We start from the raw sequence: 14466 nt of genomic DNA on the forward strand, positions 1-14466 counted from the left end.
GAAATGATAAAAAATAGTCTAAAACTTTAATTTGACCTTGAAATTGAAAATCCTTTGGACCGACCAAAAATATGATAATTTTTTATCAAATTTGACAGGTTTCAGGCTCAAAAACAATGAAATGGATAATTTTTTAACAGATTGAAGTTCAAAACTTGGTAATATTTTTATCATAAATTTGTTGGAAACTGCCAAAATTTGGGTCGTTTATTTTTAACTCTTTGTTTTGATACATATCTCCTTAAACTATACGCAGAACTACAATTTCGAATAACTTGAACAAAAATAGATAAAAACTTAACCAAAACTAGTATGTACTTGTAAATATTACAGTAATTAAGTTTAAGTAGTGTGTTAAATATTATCAAAATTGACATAAATGGTTAAAAAATGACCAATTGTTTGCATATTAACAAAATCTTGAGTATCAATGGAGCGAAATCAGAAAAAGATAGAATTCAAATGATAAAATGTTAACAGACAATAGAAGAGAAGATAATATTTTAACAATATACTTTCTGTTATTATAGTTTTATTAGTCTTTGCCACTTAAGGATACTTAATTAAGACTTTCAAAATGCTCTTGAAAGAAGCTGATCTACAACCAAATTAAAAACACCCTAGAATAAATCAAACACCGATATTAACAAAAATACTGATAAAATATTAACAAAATACTAAACAGAACTAACTTGAAACACTATACCAGCGTTTTCTCCGAATCTAGAGTACTTACAAATTACAAATTTTCATATTCTATTATCCTGAAACGTTGCATCCGCATATCTTATAAAATAGATTTCTGCAATTTAGTTTCACTAATTTAAAGTTTTGGAACCCTGATTTGAAACCTAAAAATTGCCCCAAATTGACTTAAAACTTGATATCTTATATTTTTTCCTTGCTAAGATTAAGTTCAATTTTTGCCAAAATTGTTAAAAATTTATCATTTTTGTGTCCAAAATGCATGCAACAATCGTTATTTCTATCTGATAAATTCACTTTCTCATGAAATTGTCTAAAATCTAATTTACTAGGTTCCAACAGCAGCAAACCATTTTCGTAATTTCCTGAATGTAGTGTTACAAATTTATCAATATCTTGTTAACGCTCTGATAAATTTTGTAAATATTTAATATATGGCTAAATTAAAGATAGCAATAAATTATTTTTCATTTTGGGGGATTTTAGACTTTTTAGACTTTCATTGAATTGATAAAATGTTAACAATGTTAATTTTTTATCATATCCTTGTCAAAAATGAAGTTTTTAATTTTTTGAAAAAAAATATTTAAAGAACGTATTAATATCTAACTTCTGTTAAATTTTCGACCCATGACAATTAAAATTCAGAAACTTATTAACAAAACAAATTTTTGGACAATTTTATGATGTCCACAATGGTGTCTCATATTATTGATCGTGTCCTTGTGGTTTGTTTGGAGGTATAAAAATATGAACCTGGAGCAAAATTGACTGAATGATGATCAATATTGAATTTTACTTTATGCTTCTTCTACAACAATAATGGCACTCATCTGGTAAGTGAAACCTCTTTGTGAGGGAAATTATATAGCAGCCAATTTCCAATTTTTGAAGTGGTGCGACAACCCTGTACATAAGCTCGTAGAACAAAAATAAACTTGAAACTTGAACTTGAATATACATCACGCTCACAGCACAGGCCATGACCAACGAAGAACGTTAACTTCTGAAAAAGTTAGCTAATAATCCCATTGAATATGGATGTAGACAATTAGAAATCACCGCACATACACCAAAATTTTATTGCAAACTATAGACTTTTCCTTCACATGCGTTTAAATGTGGAAAACTTTTGTCGCGAACTATTAACTTTTCCTTCGCATGAGTTTAAAATGGGGAAAACTTTTGTCGTGAACTATGAACTTTTCCTTTGCATGCGTTTAAAATGGGGAACAATTTTTGTCGTGAACTATGAACTTTTCCTTTGCATGCGTTTAAAATGGGGAAAACTTTTGTCGTAACTATTAACTTTTATTTTGCATGCGCATGCGTTTAAAATGGGGAAAACTTTTGTTGTAACTATTAACTTTTATTTTGCATGCGTTTTAAATGGGGAAAACTTTTGTCATGAACTATGAACTTTCCTTCGCATGCGTTTAAAATGGGGAAAACTTTTGTCATGAATTTGGTGATTTCTTTCAACGTGCGTTTAAAACTTGGAAAACTTTTGTCGTGAATTATGACTTAGGCGTAGATCACAAATAAGTTGTGTTTGCGTTGTCCGACCGACTCACTTTCTATCTTAAAAATCCGACACTTTTCAGTCGGAAAGTGGGAAATCTATCGGATTTTTTACCAATATTTTTCAAGGCATTTTATACATTCATCGTTAGTCGCCGATTGGATCATCCAGTGTTAGTTCAAAGAAGCTTTCCGTCCGTAATTTTTCAAAGATTGTTTGCGTTAAAAAGCGCTATGCGACTGTTTTTTGCAACCGTGATATGTAACAAATAGTGTGGTCGTGTTACAAAAGTACAGGCTGTTTGTAGGAAAAAAATAATGTATAGCTGAAACTTTCTCCAGACCTTCTCTATTATAGGATGCTTATGCCTCAGGAAAAAATCCCCTAAAATCCCACTGGTGGAACATCCCTTTTTTGGGCAATTTCTTTTTTCCCCAGGCAAAACCCTAAGGTCAAAAATTTTTGAAAATTTCAAACTCTTTTTGAGACAACATCATGTATACCATTCGAAAGCTCTCAAAAAATTCACGCAGAAGATGCAATTTTTGGTCAATTTTAGACCAAAATGTGGCGAAAAGTGGAACTTGCGCATGAAATATCTTGAGTTAGGTAATGAAATCGGCCATACCCGTTTAAAAGTCTTCTGTATAGTTTTTTGAGAGCTTTCGAATGGTATACATGATATTGTCTGAAAATGAGTTTGAAATTTTCAAAACATTTCGCCCTTAGGGTTTTGCCTGGGGAAAAAATAATGTGATTGACGCCTTATGACCTTTCCTTCGCATGCATCTAAAATGTGGTTTACTGTAATACTTTTGTCATGAATTTTCCTTTTTTGCATTTTTTTGGAAGAATGAAATCGTTTCCCTGGTTTGAAAGTTTTTTTCTTTTTGGCATTAGGTGAGACCAAATTAGTTGTTCTGCAGGCCTGACCGACTCTATTTTTTCAAAATAGAAAAGTAATAATATTGAATTTGCAACTGAACAAGTTGGAAATTTTAAAATGTATTTGTAAATTCATCTCAAAACTTAAATGAATTCAAAATATCACAATGAAAATGACACAAATATCATTTATCCAGATTTATCAATAAAGAGGAAAAAGTCTGGTGCTTTAAAATGTCACAAATTTTTTAGATCTTGACCTTCTGATCCTAGATTTTCAGAGATTTAGTTTTATTATATACTGACTTGCTGACCAGGTATGACCCATATTCTTCAGAAGGCTTTCCTGTATTTGTGGTCCCTTATTTAAAATAATTATATTTTGGAAATAGACCTTTTGCTATTTACGATTTCATATTAAATAATTAAAAACTCAACATTAAAACATTAAGTCACTAATGTATAATTAGTTAAAGTGGATTTTAAATATTATCATAAGTCTGCTTGAGTTTTTTATTCATTCAGACATGACATTGTGGATAGCAAAAGGTCTGTACTAAACTTTTCTTCCTTTTTTCAGCATTTTTACACATGATAAGTATTCAAAAAAATTCATCTCTCAGAAATTTTGATATTTTCCTTGGTTTATTGTAAAACTTTCACCATTTTGTAAAGTAAAGGTGTAAGGTGAAGCATGACGCTACAGATCAAATCTGTGTTTTGACTGGACTCACCAACCTTTATGATTATAAGGGTACAGTCTGTTTATTGCGACAACTCTTTAAATTCAAGATCCTCTGAGAGTGTCTAGTGTTTTCATCTTACTTTAATATACGGCGTTTGTTTGTCATTCAATTTTTTTGTTTGCAACTTGCAAATCGAGGAGGTTCTGGGTCGCTTCGCAACTTAAATTCGTGACATTTACGGCTTGTTTTTGTCACTCTCACATGTCTTTGCTATGCAAACAGAGTAGAGGAACGTACTTAAGCGTTCTGGAGCGCGCGTAACCCCTTTTTCTAAACATTGATTCTATTTTAAATTCAATAAAAGAAATATGATTAAACGATTGACTTTTTATTTTAATGTTTTTTGTTTTCATAATGACCCATAAAGTCTGTCAAAATGGAAAAATGAGCTAAAATTGCTTGATACACGGCCAATTTTCGTTCTGTTTACTTGATATTTTTCGTGCAAATTTACATGGGATCAAAGCTAAAGCTAAGCAAAAATTTAATTCGAAACCCGTGTATTGCCGAAAACGGCAATTTTCATTTATTTACTTTTTTATTTTTCTGCTGATTCAGCATTTCATCGTTGAAAAAATTGCCGTTTTCGGCAATAATTGCCGAAAAGAGCAATAATTGCAGTTTTTATCTTAAACACCCGACTGAATAAGATCAGCCAAGTTGAAATATTTCCAAGTGGAAGTCGAATGACTAAAGATTATACTTCAAAGCCTCAAAACAAAGCGTACCAAGCTCAGTCAGAAAACTGAAATCAGTGAAAACTAAATATTCACATGTATTGGCTTTTTTCGTAGGATTGCCAACTCGAATCTCCAGAGTAAATTTCAAAGATAAAAATGGTAGCCTTCTTTAGTGAAACAGCGTAAGCTGAAAGAAGGTGAGATTAAACTGTGGTTGAAGATTGATACTTTTACCTATGCCTATCTTAGCAATCTTTCAACAATAATTGAAGAAATATGGATGATTCAATTCTTGAATGTTCTAATTATGTTATTTTCAGGGGAGATGAGTGCAGATCTTTGTTGGTCGATTGTTCGCAAGAACTCTTGCTTCCTTGTCAAAAGTCTTGGAAAGACATTGACTAAAGTAGGTAAAACATTTAAATTGTGTAATTTTGGTTTGGAAATGTTCAATGATGTCTGTTTCAAGACGGGACTGACAATGATGATACCTTATTTTACTGAGAACATAATTTTTTTCTCCATTTTCACGAGTTTTTGTAGTTTGATAACTAGATATGACAGCAAAACTTTAATATTGTTTTAGGAACCTAACAATTTGTCTGGAGTCAATAACTTTGCCTCAAATGGATACATCAACAAAAAGGTATAAATTCAACTTTTTGTGTTTATGGAGTGACTTGCTCATTTCACTGCGCTGTTATGCTAGTTCTTACTAGGCATCCAGGATGGGATTCCTGTTCTTTTATAACTGAAGATTCTCTGTTGGATGCAAAGATTAAGTTTGACACTAGTTTGATGCTGTTTCACATCTATTGACTCAGCAATAGGGTTTCAAGACATTCAAGATCTTATCTTTTAGATTTAGTTTGTGTTTTCTCTTTGAGTTCAGTAACACCTGTTCTGTCTTAAAGTTATAAATTATAATGTAAAACAAGAACCTTAAGTCCTAAAGAATGTTCAAAAATTTTAGAACAGCACAGCCTTAGGCAAAATTTTCTGTGGTTCTTACGAAAAATCTTTTTTCTGTCAATGATGTTGATTCAAGACGGGACTGATTATGATGATCCTTTTTTAAACTGAGAAAAAAACTTTCACCTTTCCCAGAAATTATTGTGTCATGCAGCTCTGGAAGAATTAGGAAAATTCTGGAATAAAACATTTAAAAAGAAAATGATCGCAATGATGATGATTAGTTTTTCTTACTCCAATATTTATGGTGATACAACTTTTATTTCACCTCTGACAAACTGAATTGCATAATATATCTTCTGAATGTTAGAACATTTGACAAATATTGATTTCATCTTAGAAAATCATTATTTGCATCCAGGATGGGATTCCTGTTCTTTTATAACTGAAGATTCTCTGTCGGATGCAAAGATTAAGTTTGACACTAGTTTGATGCTGTTTCACATCTATTGGCTCAGCAATAGGGTTTCAAGACATTCAAGAAGATCTTATAGATTTAGTTTGTTTTCTCTTTGAGTTCAGTAACACCTGTTCTGTCTTAAAGTTATACGATGGCAGAAGGCAAAGTTGTCGATTGCATCTATTTTGATTTTGCAAAAGCGTTTGACACCGTCCCTCACAGGAGGTTAAAGAAAAAACTGGAATGTTACGGGGTAGGTGGAAGTCTACTAAACTGGATAACATCGTTTTTGTCAGATCGCAAGCAGCTGGTCAAAGTCAACTCAGCCAAATCAACAACTAACCCTGTCGTAAGTGGGATTCCTCAAGGAAGTGTACTTGGACCTCTGCTATTTGTCATTTACATCAATGATTTGCCAGACAAAGTAGTTTCGGATGCATTTCTCTTTGCTGATGACACGAAAATAGTGAAGACTATAGATTCGGTAGAAGACTCTATCGTTGTACAAAGAGATATCGATGAAATGGAAAAGTGGTCTCAGGATTGGTTACTCACGTTCCATCCTGATAAATGTCATGTCTTAACAATAGGTAAATTCGCCAACATCAAGCATGCACACAGATACCAGCTTGGAGGTAATGAACTTGAACATGTTTTTGAAGAAAAAGACCTCGGCATCTTGATCGATTCGGAACTAACTTTCGAGGAGCATATATCCAAACAGGTTAACAAAGCAAATTCAATCCTTGGAGTTATCAAAAGAAGTTTTAACGACTTGAGTCCTTCGGCACTTTGTACTCTGTACACCACCTTTGTCAGACCTCACTTGGAATATGCACAATCAGTATGGCAGCCAAAATTACGTCGTAGTATAAACTTGATTGAAGGTGTTCAAAGACGGGCGACAAGACTGATTCCTCAATATCGTAATCTCCACTACGAAGAACGTTTAAAAAGACTCAAGCTTCCATCTCTTGAGTTCAGAAGGCTTTTCAGTGATATGGTGCAAATATATAAGCATATTCATTTTTACGACCCACAGACAACTCAGAACAAGTTTGTTAAAAAATCCCGTCCAACCAGATTCCATGATCATGAATTTGTTCCAAACTTTGCTGATGATGGTTTTCGTGGGGCTCAGACGAAATCTTTCTACTATAGATCGATCCCAACATGGAATGCACTACCGCGATTTGTCATCAAGTCGACCTCAATCAAATTGTTTAAAGAAAGCCTAAACAAAGCGTGGGAAAAACACCAACTAAGATACTTGACATATTAACATTGTAATTAGAAATCGGTTCGTAGAGGTCCACCTCGGGCCTGTGAGCTTGTATACATCATAATAATAATAATAATAATAAATTATAATGTAAAACAAGAACATCAAGACTAAAAAATGTTCAAAAATTTTAGAACCGGCCGTGCGGCCTTAGCCAAAATTTTCTGTGGTTCTTACGAAAAATCTTTTTTTGTTCAATGATGTTGTTTCAAGACGGGACTGATTATGATGATCCTTTTTTAAACTGAGAACAAAACTTTCACCTTTCCCAGAAATTATTGTGTCATGCAGCTCTGGAAGAATTAGGCAAATTCTGGAATAGTACATTTAAAAAGAAAATGATCGCAATGATGATGATTAGTTTCTCTTACTTAAAATATGGTGATACAACTTTTATTTCACCTCTGACAAACTGAATTGCTTGATCAGAGTATTTTGCCCTGTCCATGTATCCCGACTGTAACTTCAAACTCTCACTATCACTTCTTTCATATTTTATATTTCGAACACCTTTAACCATATTTTTTCCTGAAAAAATTATACTGGCTCAGCATTTATTGTAGAAAATTTGCACAACTAAATTTTGGATCATTCTGAAATTAGGCATAGCTAGTTTTGATATGCAATAATGATGATTAGTTCTTCTTACACAAATCATGGTGATGCAACTTTATATTTCACCTCTGACAAACTGAATTGCAGAAGTCTGACAGCTAACTTGTTACACATTTTTTTCTTCCATTTGAGCTCCTTAAATTTTGGCTGAGCCAGGGAGTGGTACTAAAATCCAAGACACATGAGTACTAAAAGGATTTTTGACATACCCCCACCTAATTTTTGAAAAAGGAATTTTAGTACACATGAACTAAATTTTTTTTGACATTTTAGCATAGTGGCCACCTAAGTTAGCCTTATTTTGGAATTCGGTTCAAAGAATGGGTCTTTTGACCTTCAAAAAAATGCCAACTCTGGTTATTTAAGCTGTCCATGAACCTGATCTATCTATTCTACTCTAGATAAAGACTCAGAAACAGCCAAGACACTTTTGCTCTGCTCTACTTTAGTTATTGCAAAGCTTGATTGGTTATTATTCACCTCTAGTTTACAGCTTGCCATTCCTTTTCTATTCAGTTAATCATGGTTCTTTACATAAACAAAGCATTCAACTTTGAAAACATTTTTTATTCCTTAGTATATAAATGCAGAACATTAAATACACCCCTGTTTCACAGCCCAGGTGGAACCTTTTTCCTCAGTGGGGATAAAAATTCCTATTGAAATGCTAATGGGGATAGAAATTCTATTGATCCAAGGTTAAAAATCCCATTGGGGATGGTTTTTGAGTGCAATTTTTAAACATAGTATTTCGAGTGGGGATGAAATCAAATTTAATTTCCTAGTGGGGATGAAATTCAAGGGTATTTTCCCACCTGGAAGGAAATTTTTGCTTAATTTGTGACACAGGGGTGTTTAAATCTTATGTAGAAAGTTGTTATTTTTTCATTTTGCCTAAAATGCTCGTTCAATAGTTAAATTTCCTAAAATTTGGTAAATTTTAGTACCGTACACATGGTACTAAAATGCTTAGTACACATGGTACTAAAATGCGCTAAGGCTTTTTTTGTAATACCACCACATGACTAAAGGTCATGATGTTTGAAATTTTAGTATTCCCCCCCCCTGGCTGAGCCTAGATGTGCTTGTACTTATGTTCTTATAAACTGTGTTCAAATAAAAAACATATTCAATTCATTTTGATATTTCAGCCCTTTTAAGTTGAGTGTTTAAAAATAAAGTCTCTCTCAAAAGAGGTATGGTGATATGCAATAATGATGATTAGTTTTTCTTACTCCAATATTTATGGTGATACAACTTTTATTTCACCTCTGACAAACTGAATTGCATAATATATCATCTGAATGTTAGAACATTTGAAAAGTATTGATTTCTTCTTAGAAAATCATTGTTTGCATCCAGGATGGGATTCCTGTTCTTTTATAACTGAAGATTCTCTGTCGGATGCAAAAATTAAGTTTGACACTAGTTTGATGCTGTTTCACATCTATTGACTCAGCAATAGGGTTTCAAGACATTCAAGACCTTATAGATTTGTTGTTTTTTCTTTGAGTACAGTAACAGCTAAAAAGATTGTTTTGGCTTGAATGTAAAGGCCTGGAAGCCGACTATTCTCATTATAGTATGATTGTAGCGTGCAAACCATGCCGAAAGTGACATGAGTGTTTTCTGATTTGGAAATTTTTACTATAATTGTTCAGATCCTGGACACTCATAACAGCTTTTGTCAGCATAATAGGTTTTTATTGTTGAACCTGTCTGAAAAGAAAATTTAAAACTGGCAATCTCTGCTGAAAGTTTCTTATATAGTGGGGCTTTTCATTCACAAATTGCCAAGATATAGAATCAACAGCCAATTTTCAATGAAGTTCTTTAAATTGTAGCCTTCTACTGGTGCTGTTGATTCAACAATCTTTTGCATCATTCCTTATTTTCTTGCTAAAGCTCACTCACAGTGATGTGCTAATTAGTAACGAAATGATTTTTCTACACAACGTCCTCTTTTTTAGACAGTTGGTGTAGATGCTGACCCAAGTGGCAAAGGAGTCGTCCTTTCTATTCGCAAATCAAAAAGTAAGTGGCACTGCATCCTTTAATTATTTTGCTTCTATCATGGAGAGGTAAGTTCTGACTTAAACTTCAGTGAATTATCGATCATCTTTGACCATCAGTCATTGGGGCATGGAGTCCTGTAAAGCCTGAAGAGCTAGATGGAGTGATCAAGCTATTCCAAGCAAAAAATGAATTATAAAATTGTTGGTATTGTTTTCAAAAAGCAGCCAGACTTCCAATTGGTTGAGTGCTAGAATTCTATTTTAACGTTCCGTGGCCTTCGGGAGGATTTCCTACTTAACAGCACATTTTTTCGGCGGAAGCATGCTAGATCTATGGCTATAGGTAGCAACTTCTCAAATTAATAGAAAATATTTTCCTTTTTCAGATGGTAACAAACCAGCCAAATCTGTTAGCCGAACCACTGTCCGTGGAAGCCGACACTCCATTAAAGTTATCCGAGATACTTTAAACAAGAGCGAGTACCGCAAAGATCTGTCTGACGTATGTGTTTTATCTTGTGTGCACAACATGGTTCGGGGTTCTGACGGATATGACTAGAGTACTTGGAGGTGTCTTTTCTTTGGAATATTTCTCCTTGAGGCTTCGGGCCCTTGTAATGGAGACATCAAATAAAAATAGTGAATTTTCTTTAGATACTCATCACAATTTATATCATTTACTCAATAAATTTAATGTTTTTTTTCACAGAAGCTACAAAGGCTTGGAAGCCGACTATCTTTACTTTAGTGTAATTGTAGCGTGCAAACCAACGCCGAAAGTGATCTCTTGTGTTTTCTGATTTCATCACTAATTCAATAGGGATTGAAATCCTGGACACTTGAAACAGATTTCAATTTCACGAAAGGTTGTATTTTTAAAGTCGTTCCTGTTCCAAGAATTTTTCAAAATCAGTTTGTTTCCTCCCTTAGATTGCCATTCGACGTGCATCGGCCATCATCCGAAGCCAAAACACTTCCGCCGCAAAAAAGCAAAGATCCCGAAGAAAGAAGAACTAATTTATTCTCACGAAATAAATCCCCCTCCTGTAAATCACTTCTCTTTTTTGTTTCGTTGTATCCTTGTTCTGTTAGTCTGAATCGCAGACCTCTACTAAACCCCAGGTAGTATAGGTCTGCTTAATGATCTACCAACCGCTTTCCGGTTCGGTTTTTTTATTCGATGTATTTTACAGAATCTTGGCGAGTTTGATTGACATTGATATGCGAACAAAAACGATCGTTTCGAACGTTTTCAATAGAATGTTTACATTCGAAATTCGAATCCCAGACAAGAAAAACAAAAAAGATATAAAACAATCTGATGCGCGCATTTTGTACAGTCCGTAATTTAATTTTTTACTTTTGCTTTTATGAGATATCTGGTCTGTAAATTTATCAAAATTTTTCCTTCAGCTCTTCGGTTAGCCTAAGAAGAGTTTTTTGTTTGTTTTAATTTAACATTTAACAAGGGAACAACAACACTCCCTTTGTTTTGTAGAATCATAAAGAAGTATTGTCAGAAATATTTAATATAACCCCAAATGTACTGTATATACATTACTAAAATATCTTGAAATAATCTGCAACATATCTGTAGAACTGATAAACCAATTATCTGGAGCCAAAGTGATCAACGAATCCAGTGTGGTAAAAATTATACACTCATACAAGTCCAAATTCAAGCATCAAAATGTAGTTCTCAACTTCAGTTGAGCTACAATCTGACAATGTCTGTCTGTGTGTGTGTGTCTGTCTGTCTGTCACAAAAACTTTAGGGCAGCCTGTAGACTTCAAAAATGCTTAGATTTTAGTGAAATTTTTCACACTTGTTCCTTGGGTGAATATCTGGGGGTGTTTTTTTCTTTTTTTGAAAATTTTGATTTTTGGGGCCTGGGGACGAGTTTTTCGCCAAAACGAGGCTAAAACTTTAGGGCAGACCGGAGACTTCAAAAATGCTTGGATTTGGCTGAAATTTTGCACACTTGTTCCTTGGGTGAATATCTGGGGGTATTTTTTTCTTTTTTTGAAAATTTTGATTTTTGGGGCCTGGAGACGAGTTTTTCGCCAAAACAGGGCTAAAAGTTTAGGGCAGCCTGGAGACTTCAAAAATGCTTGGATTTGGCTGAAATTTTGCACACTTGTTCCTTTGATGAATATCTTGGGGTCTACAATTGGGCCTATAAATAACTTGAAGCTACTGAAGTTGAGCCCAGTGCGTTGCGCACGTTCGACTATTTTATGAAGCAAAATGGTGTTGGCGCACACAGAAGATACATCAGGGCACTTAAATTCAATAAATCTAATTTCTAATCGTTTACAAAATTTCCACATTAAACAAGGAAAAGAAGCAAACTTCCTTCCGCCTACTGTTTTTTCGAAATCCAAATATATTTTCCAATCTATGATTTGGTGCTTCACAGAAAATGTAAACATTACGTAATGTTATATTTGCAGACACTCGCCAGCTAAAAATGTCTTTAGCCGTATATCTCTGGACAAAGGAAATATCGCTTATTAAGCATCCTCTATTATATAATAGTTGGGGAGCAGAATCCAAAAATGGCATTTTTGCTTAACCCTAAAAAAGAATGGGGTTGTTATATACCGTTGGAACGGAAATTTTATGCTGATTATGGAAACCCAGGTCTTAAAAAGTCTATCCTGGACGATTTTGAAAACGAGGCTCGAGTTTGCACTCCTCCGTGGTGTTTTTTCGATTTTACCTGTTTTAGAAAAGTGCTGACTGTCAGCAAAGTAAAGGTTTTTAGAATTTAATTTTTTTTGAAAATTGCTACCAATAGAATTGCCTTTTAGCAAAAAATTCAAAATTTTTGAAAAAAACATTTTTTGCACTCCTTCTTGGAGGTTTTTTGCAAAAATCAGCGTTTTTACAAAAATATACTGCTAAAACAAGTCTGCTGGCAACTGAAATCCGGTTCAAATGACCCCTTTAATTGTTTTGACGGAAGAACTATATCTTACCACGACAAAAAACCGAAAACTGCTATCAAAAAACAATTATTTGGCTTTTTGCTCTCCTTCTTTGGTGTTTTTTGACAAAAATCGATTTTAGCCGTTTTTAACCAAAATTTGACTTTTACAAACTATTCCCTTAATTTTGCAGGGCTCGAAATAACGGTCGGACATCGGACATTGTCCGACCCAATTGCTGAAATGTCTGACCCAAATCGATTCTAGTCGGACATCATGTCCGACCCAATTACTTTCGGTGCCTTCAAAAAATTTGTCAGATGCGTTGTGAAATTTCCAAAAGAAATTATAATTTACATAGAATTAGTAACTTCTTTATTTACACACAAAAACTCTCAAAGCTGCTATCATTAGTGTTAGATATTCATTTTGTGTGATGCTTTTTCTCAACAAATGAAAGCATGCTTCAAGTAAAATCATGGGCTTCTGACCATTAATTGGCATTTGTTTAGCTTCTTCATGATCAATGTAAAATTCTATCAGAAGCTTGTATTAGTACTACCTTAAAGGAAGAAATTTTGGCGGGAATTTAATTTGGCGGATGGCCGAAAAAGTTTTTTAGAGGGAATTTAATTTGGCAGATGGACGAAAAAACTAAATTTGGCGGGAATTTAATTTGGCGTTTGCTGAAAAATTTATCCTTAAATGGCGTTAAACAGCAAAAAAAAATGCAAAAACCCTTTAAAAGAGATCATATTTTCAAAAAGTTTAATTTGGCGGGAACTTAATTTGGCGGATTCTGGCCAAATCCGCCAAATTTACTTTCCGCCAAAATTTCCTCCTTTAAGGTAGTAATAACATGGTTTAGAGGGTGATTTGGGATTAATAACGATGGGTTATTAATCCAAAATCACCCAAGAATACCATGTTATTCCGCGTTAATTATATGGTCAAAAAAGAATTGAAGAACACTCAATCGCTATTCTTTTCGAAACTTATAAAAACATTCGAAACTATAAAAAACATTCGAAACTATAAAAAAACATTCGACTGATACTCTTATTTTTATTGGTTTAAAAATTTTGTACGATATTTTGTTAACCAATCAAAATATCCTACGATACTTTTCTTTCAACCAATAGAAATTTTTGGTTACATCAGGGCGATTACAAAAAAGCGGGGCTATTACGGATTTATCACCCCGCTCGTCCTTTACAAATCAAAGCTAAATGTAATCAACCATATAATTATACTTGAAATATACCCCACATAAAAATCAATCGGACATGTCCGACCCATTTTACTTTAAAAGCCTTAGAACATGTCCGACCCAAATCAAATTTTGATCGGACAATGTGTCCGACCACCTAAATATCGTTATTTCGAGCCCTGTTTTGGAAACTGAATGCCTTCGTATATCCTAAAGTTATTCTCCATTATGTAAAATGATGAAAAAAATCAAAAATTGATCTCCTCTGTTGATGCTTTTTGACCAAAAAGTTATGTTTTTGAACGAATTTCTGCCTAATGGTCCAGGGGAATTTCAGGCTTAATTTAGGGAACCCAAAATTTGCGTACACGTGAAATTTTTTGATTGAAATGTGTTCATTAGGTCCTTAGGAGTGAAAAACCATCGAGTGACACTTTTCACCCTTGGGCATTTTCCATAATGGTGGAAATTTCAAAATGGCGGATTTTTTTTGAAATTTTGAT

The 14466-nt window shown here is 33.7% G+C and overlaps 1 protein-coding gene across 1 annotated transcript; it reads left to right on the forward strand.

Moving 5' to 3' along the window:
* Nucleotides 1-4646: 4646 nt before the first annotated feature.
* On the forward strand, nt 4647-10873 carry LOC136824588 (large ribosomal subunit protein eL28-like). The gene is made up of 6 exons (XM_067080574.1): nt 4647-4735; nt 4859-4944; nt 5125-5184; nt 9778-9841; nt 10209-10324; nt 10753-10873. Exons 2-6 carry the CDS (start codon nt 4864-4866, stop codon nt 10837-10839), a joined length of 408 nt encoding a protein of 135 aa, XP_066936675.1. The 5' UTR covers nt 4647-4735; nt 4859-4863; the 3' UTR covers nt 10840-10873.
* The last annotated feature ends 3593 nt before the right edge of the window (nt 10874-14466 follow it).

The sequence above is a fragment of the Clytia hemisphaerica genome, unplaced genomic scaffold (genome assembly GCF_902728285.1).
Source record: "Clytia hemisphaerica strain Z4C2 unplaced genomic scaffold, Clytia hemisphaerica genome assembly, whole genome shotgun sequence".
NCBI classification, from domain to species: domain Eukaryota; kingdom Metazoa; phylum Cnidaria; class Hydrozoa; order Leptothecata; family Clytiidae; genus Clytia; species Clytia hemisphaerica.

Excerpts from the sequence above, each read along its gene's own strand:
- LOC136824588 (XM_067080574.1), top strand. The coding sequence starts at position 4,864 with ATGAGTGCAGATCTTTGTTGGTCGATTGTTCGCAAGAACTCTTGCTTC. Across the intron at positions 4,945-5,124 it reads TTGGAAAGACATTGACTAAA|GAACCTAACAATTTGTCTGG; the intron begins GTAGGTAAAACA and ends ATATTGTTTTAG. Across the intron at positions 9,842-10,208 it reads TTCTATTCGCAAATCAAAAA|ATGGTAACAAACCAGCCAAA; the intron begins GTAAGTGGCACT and ends TTCCTTTTTCAG.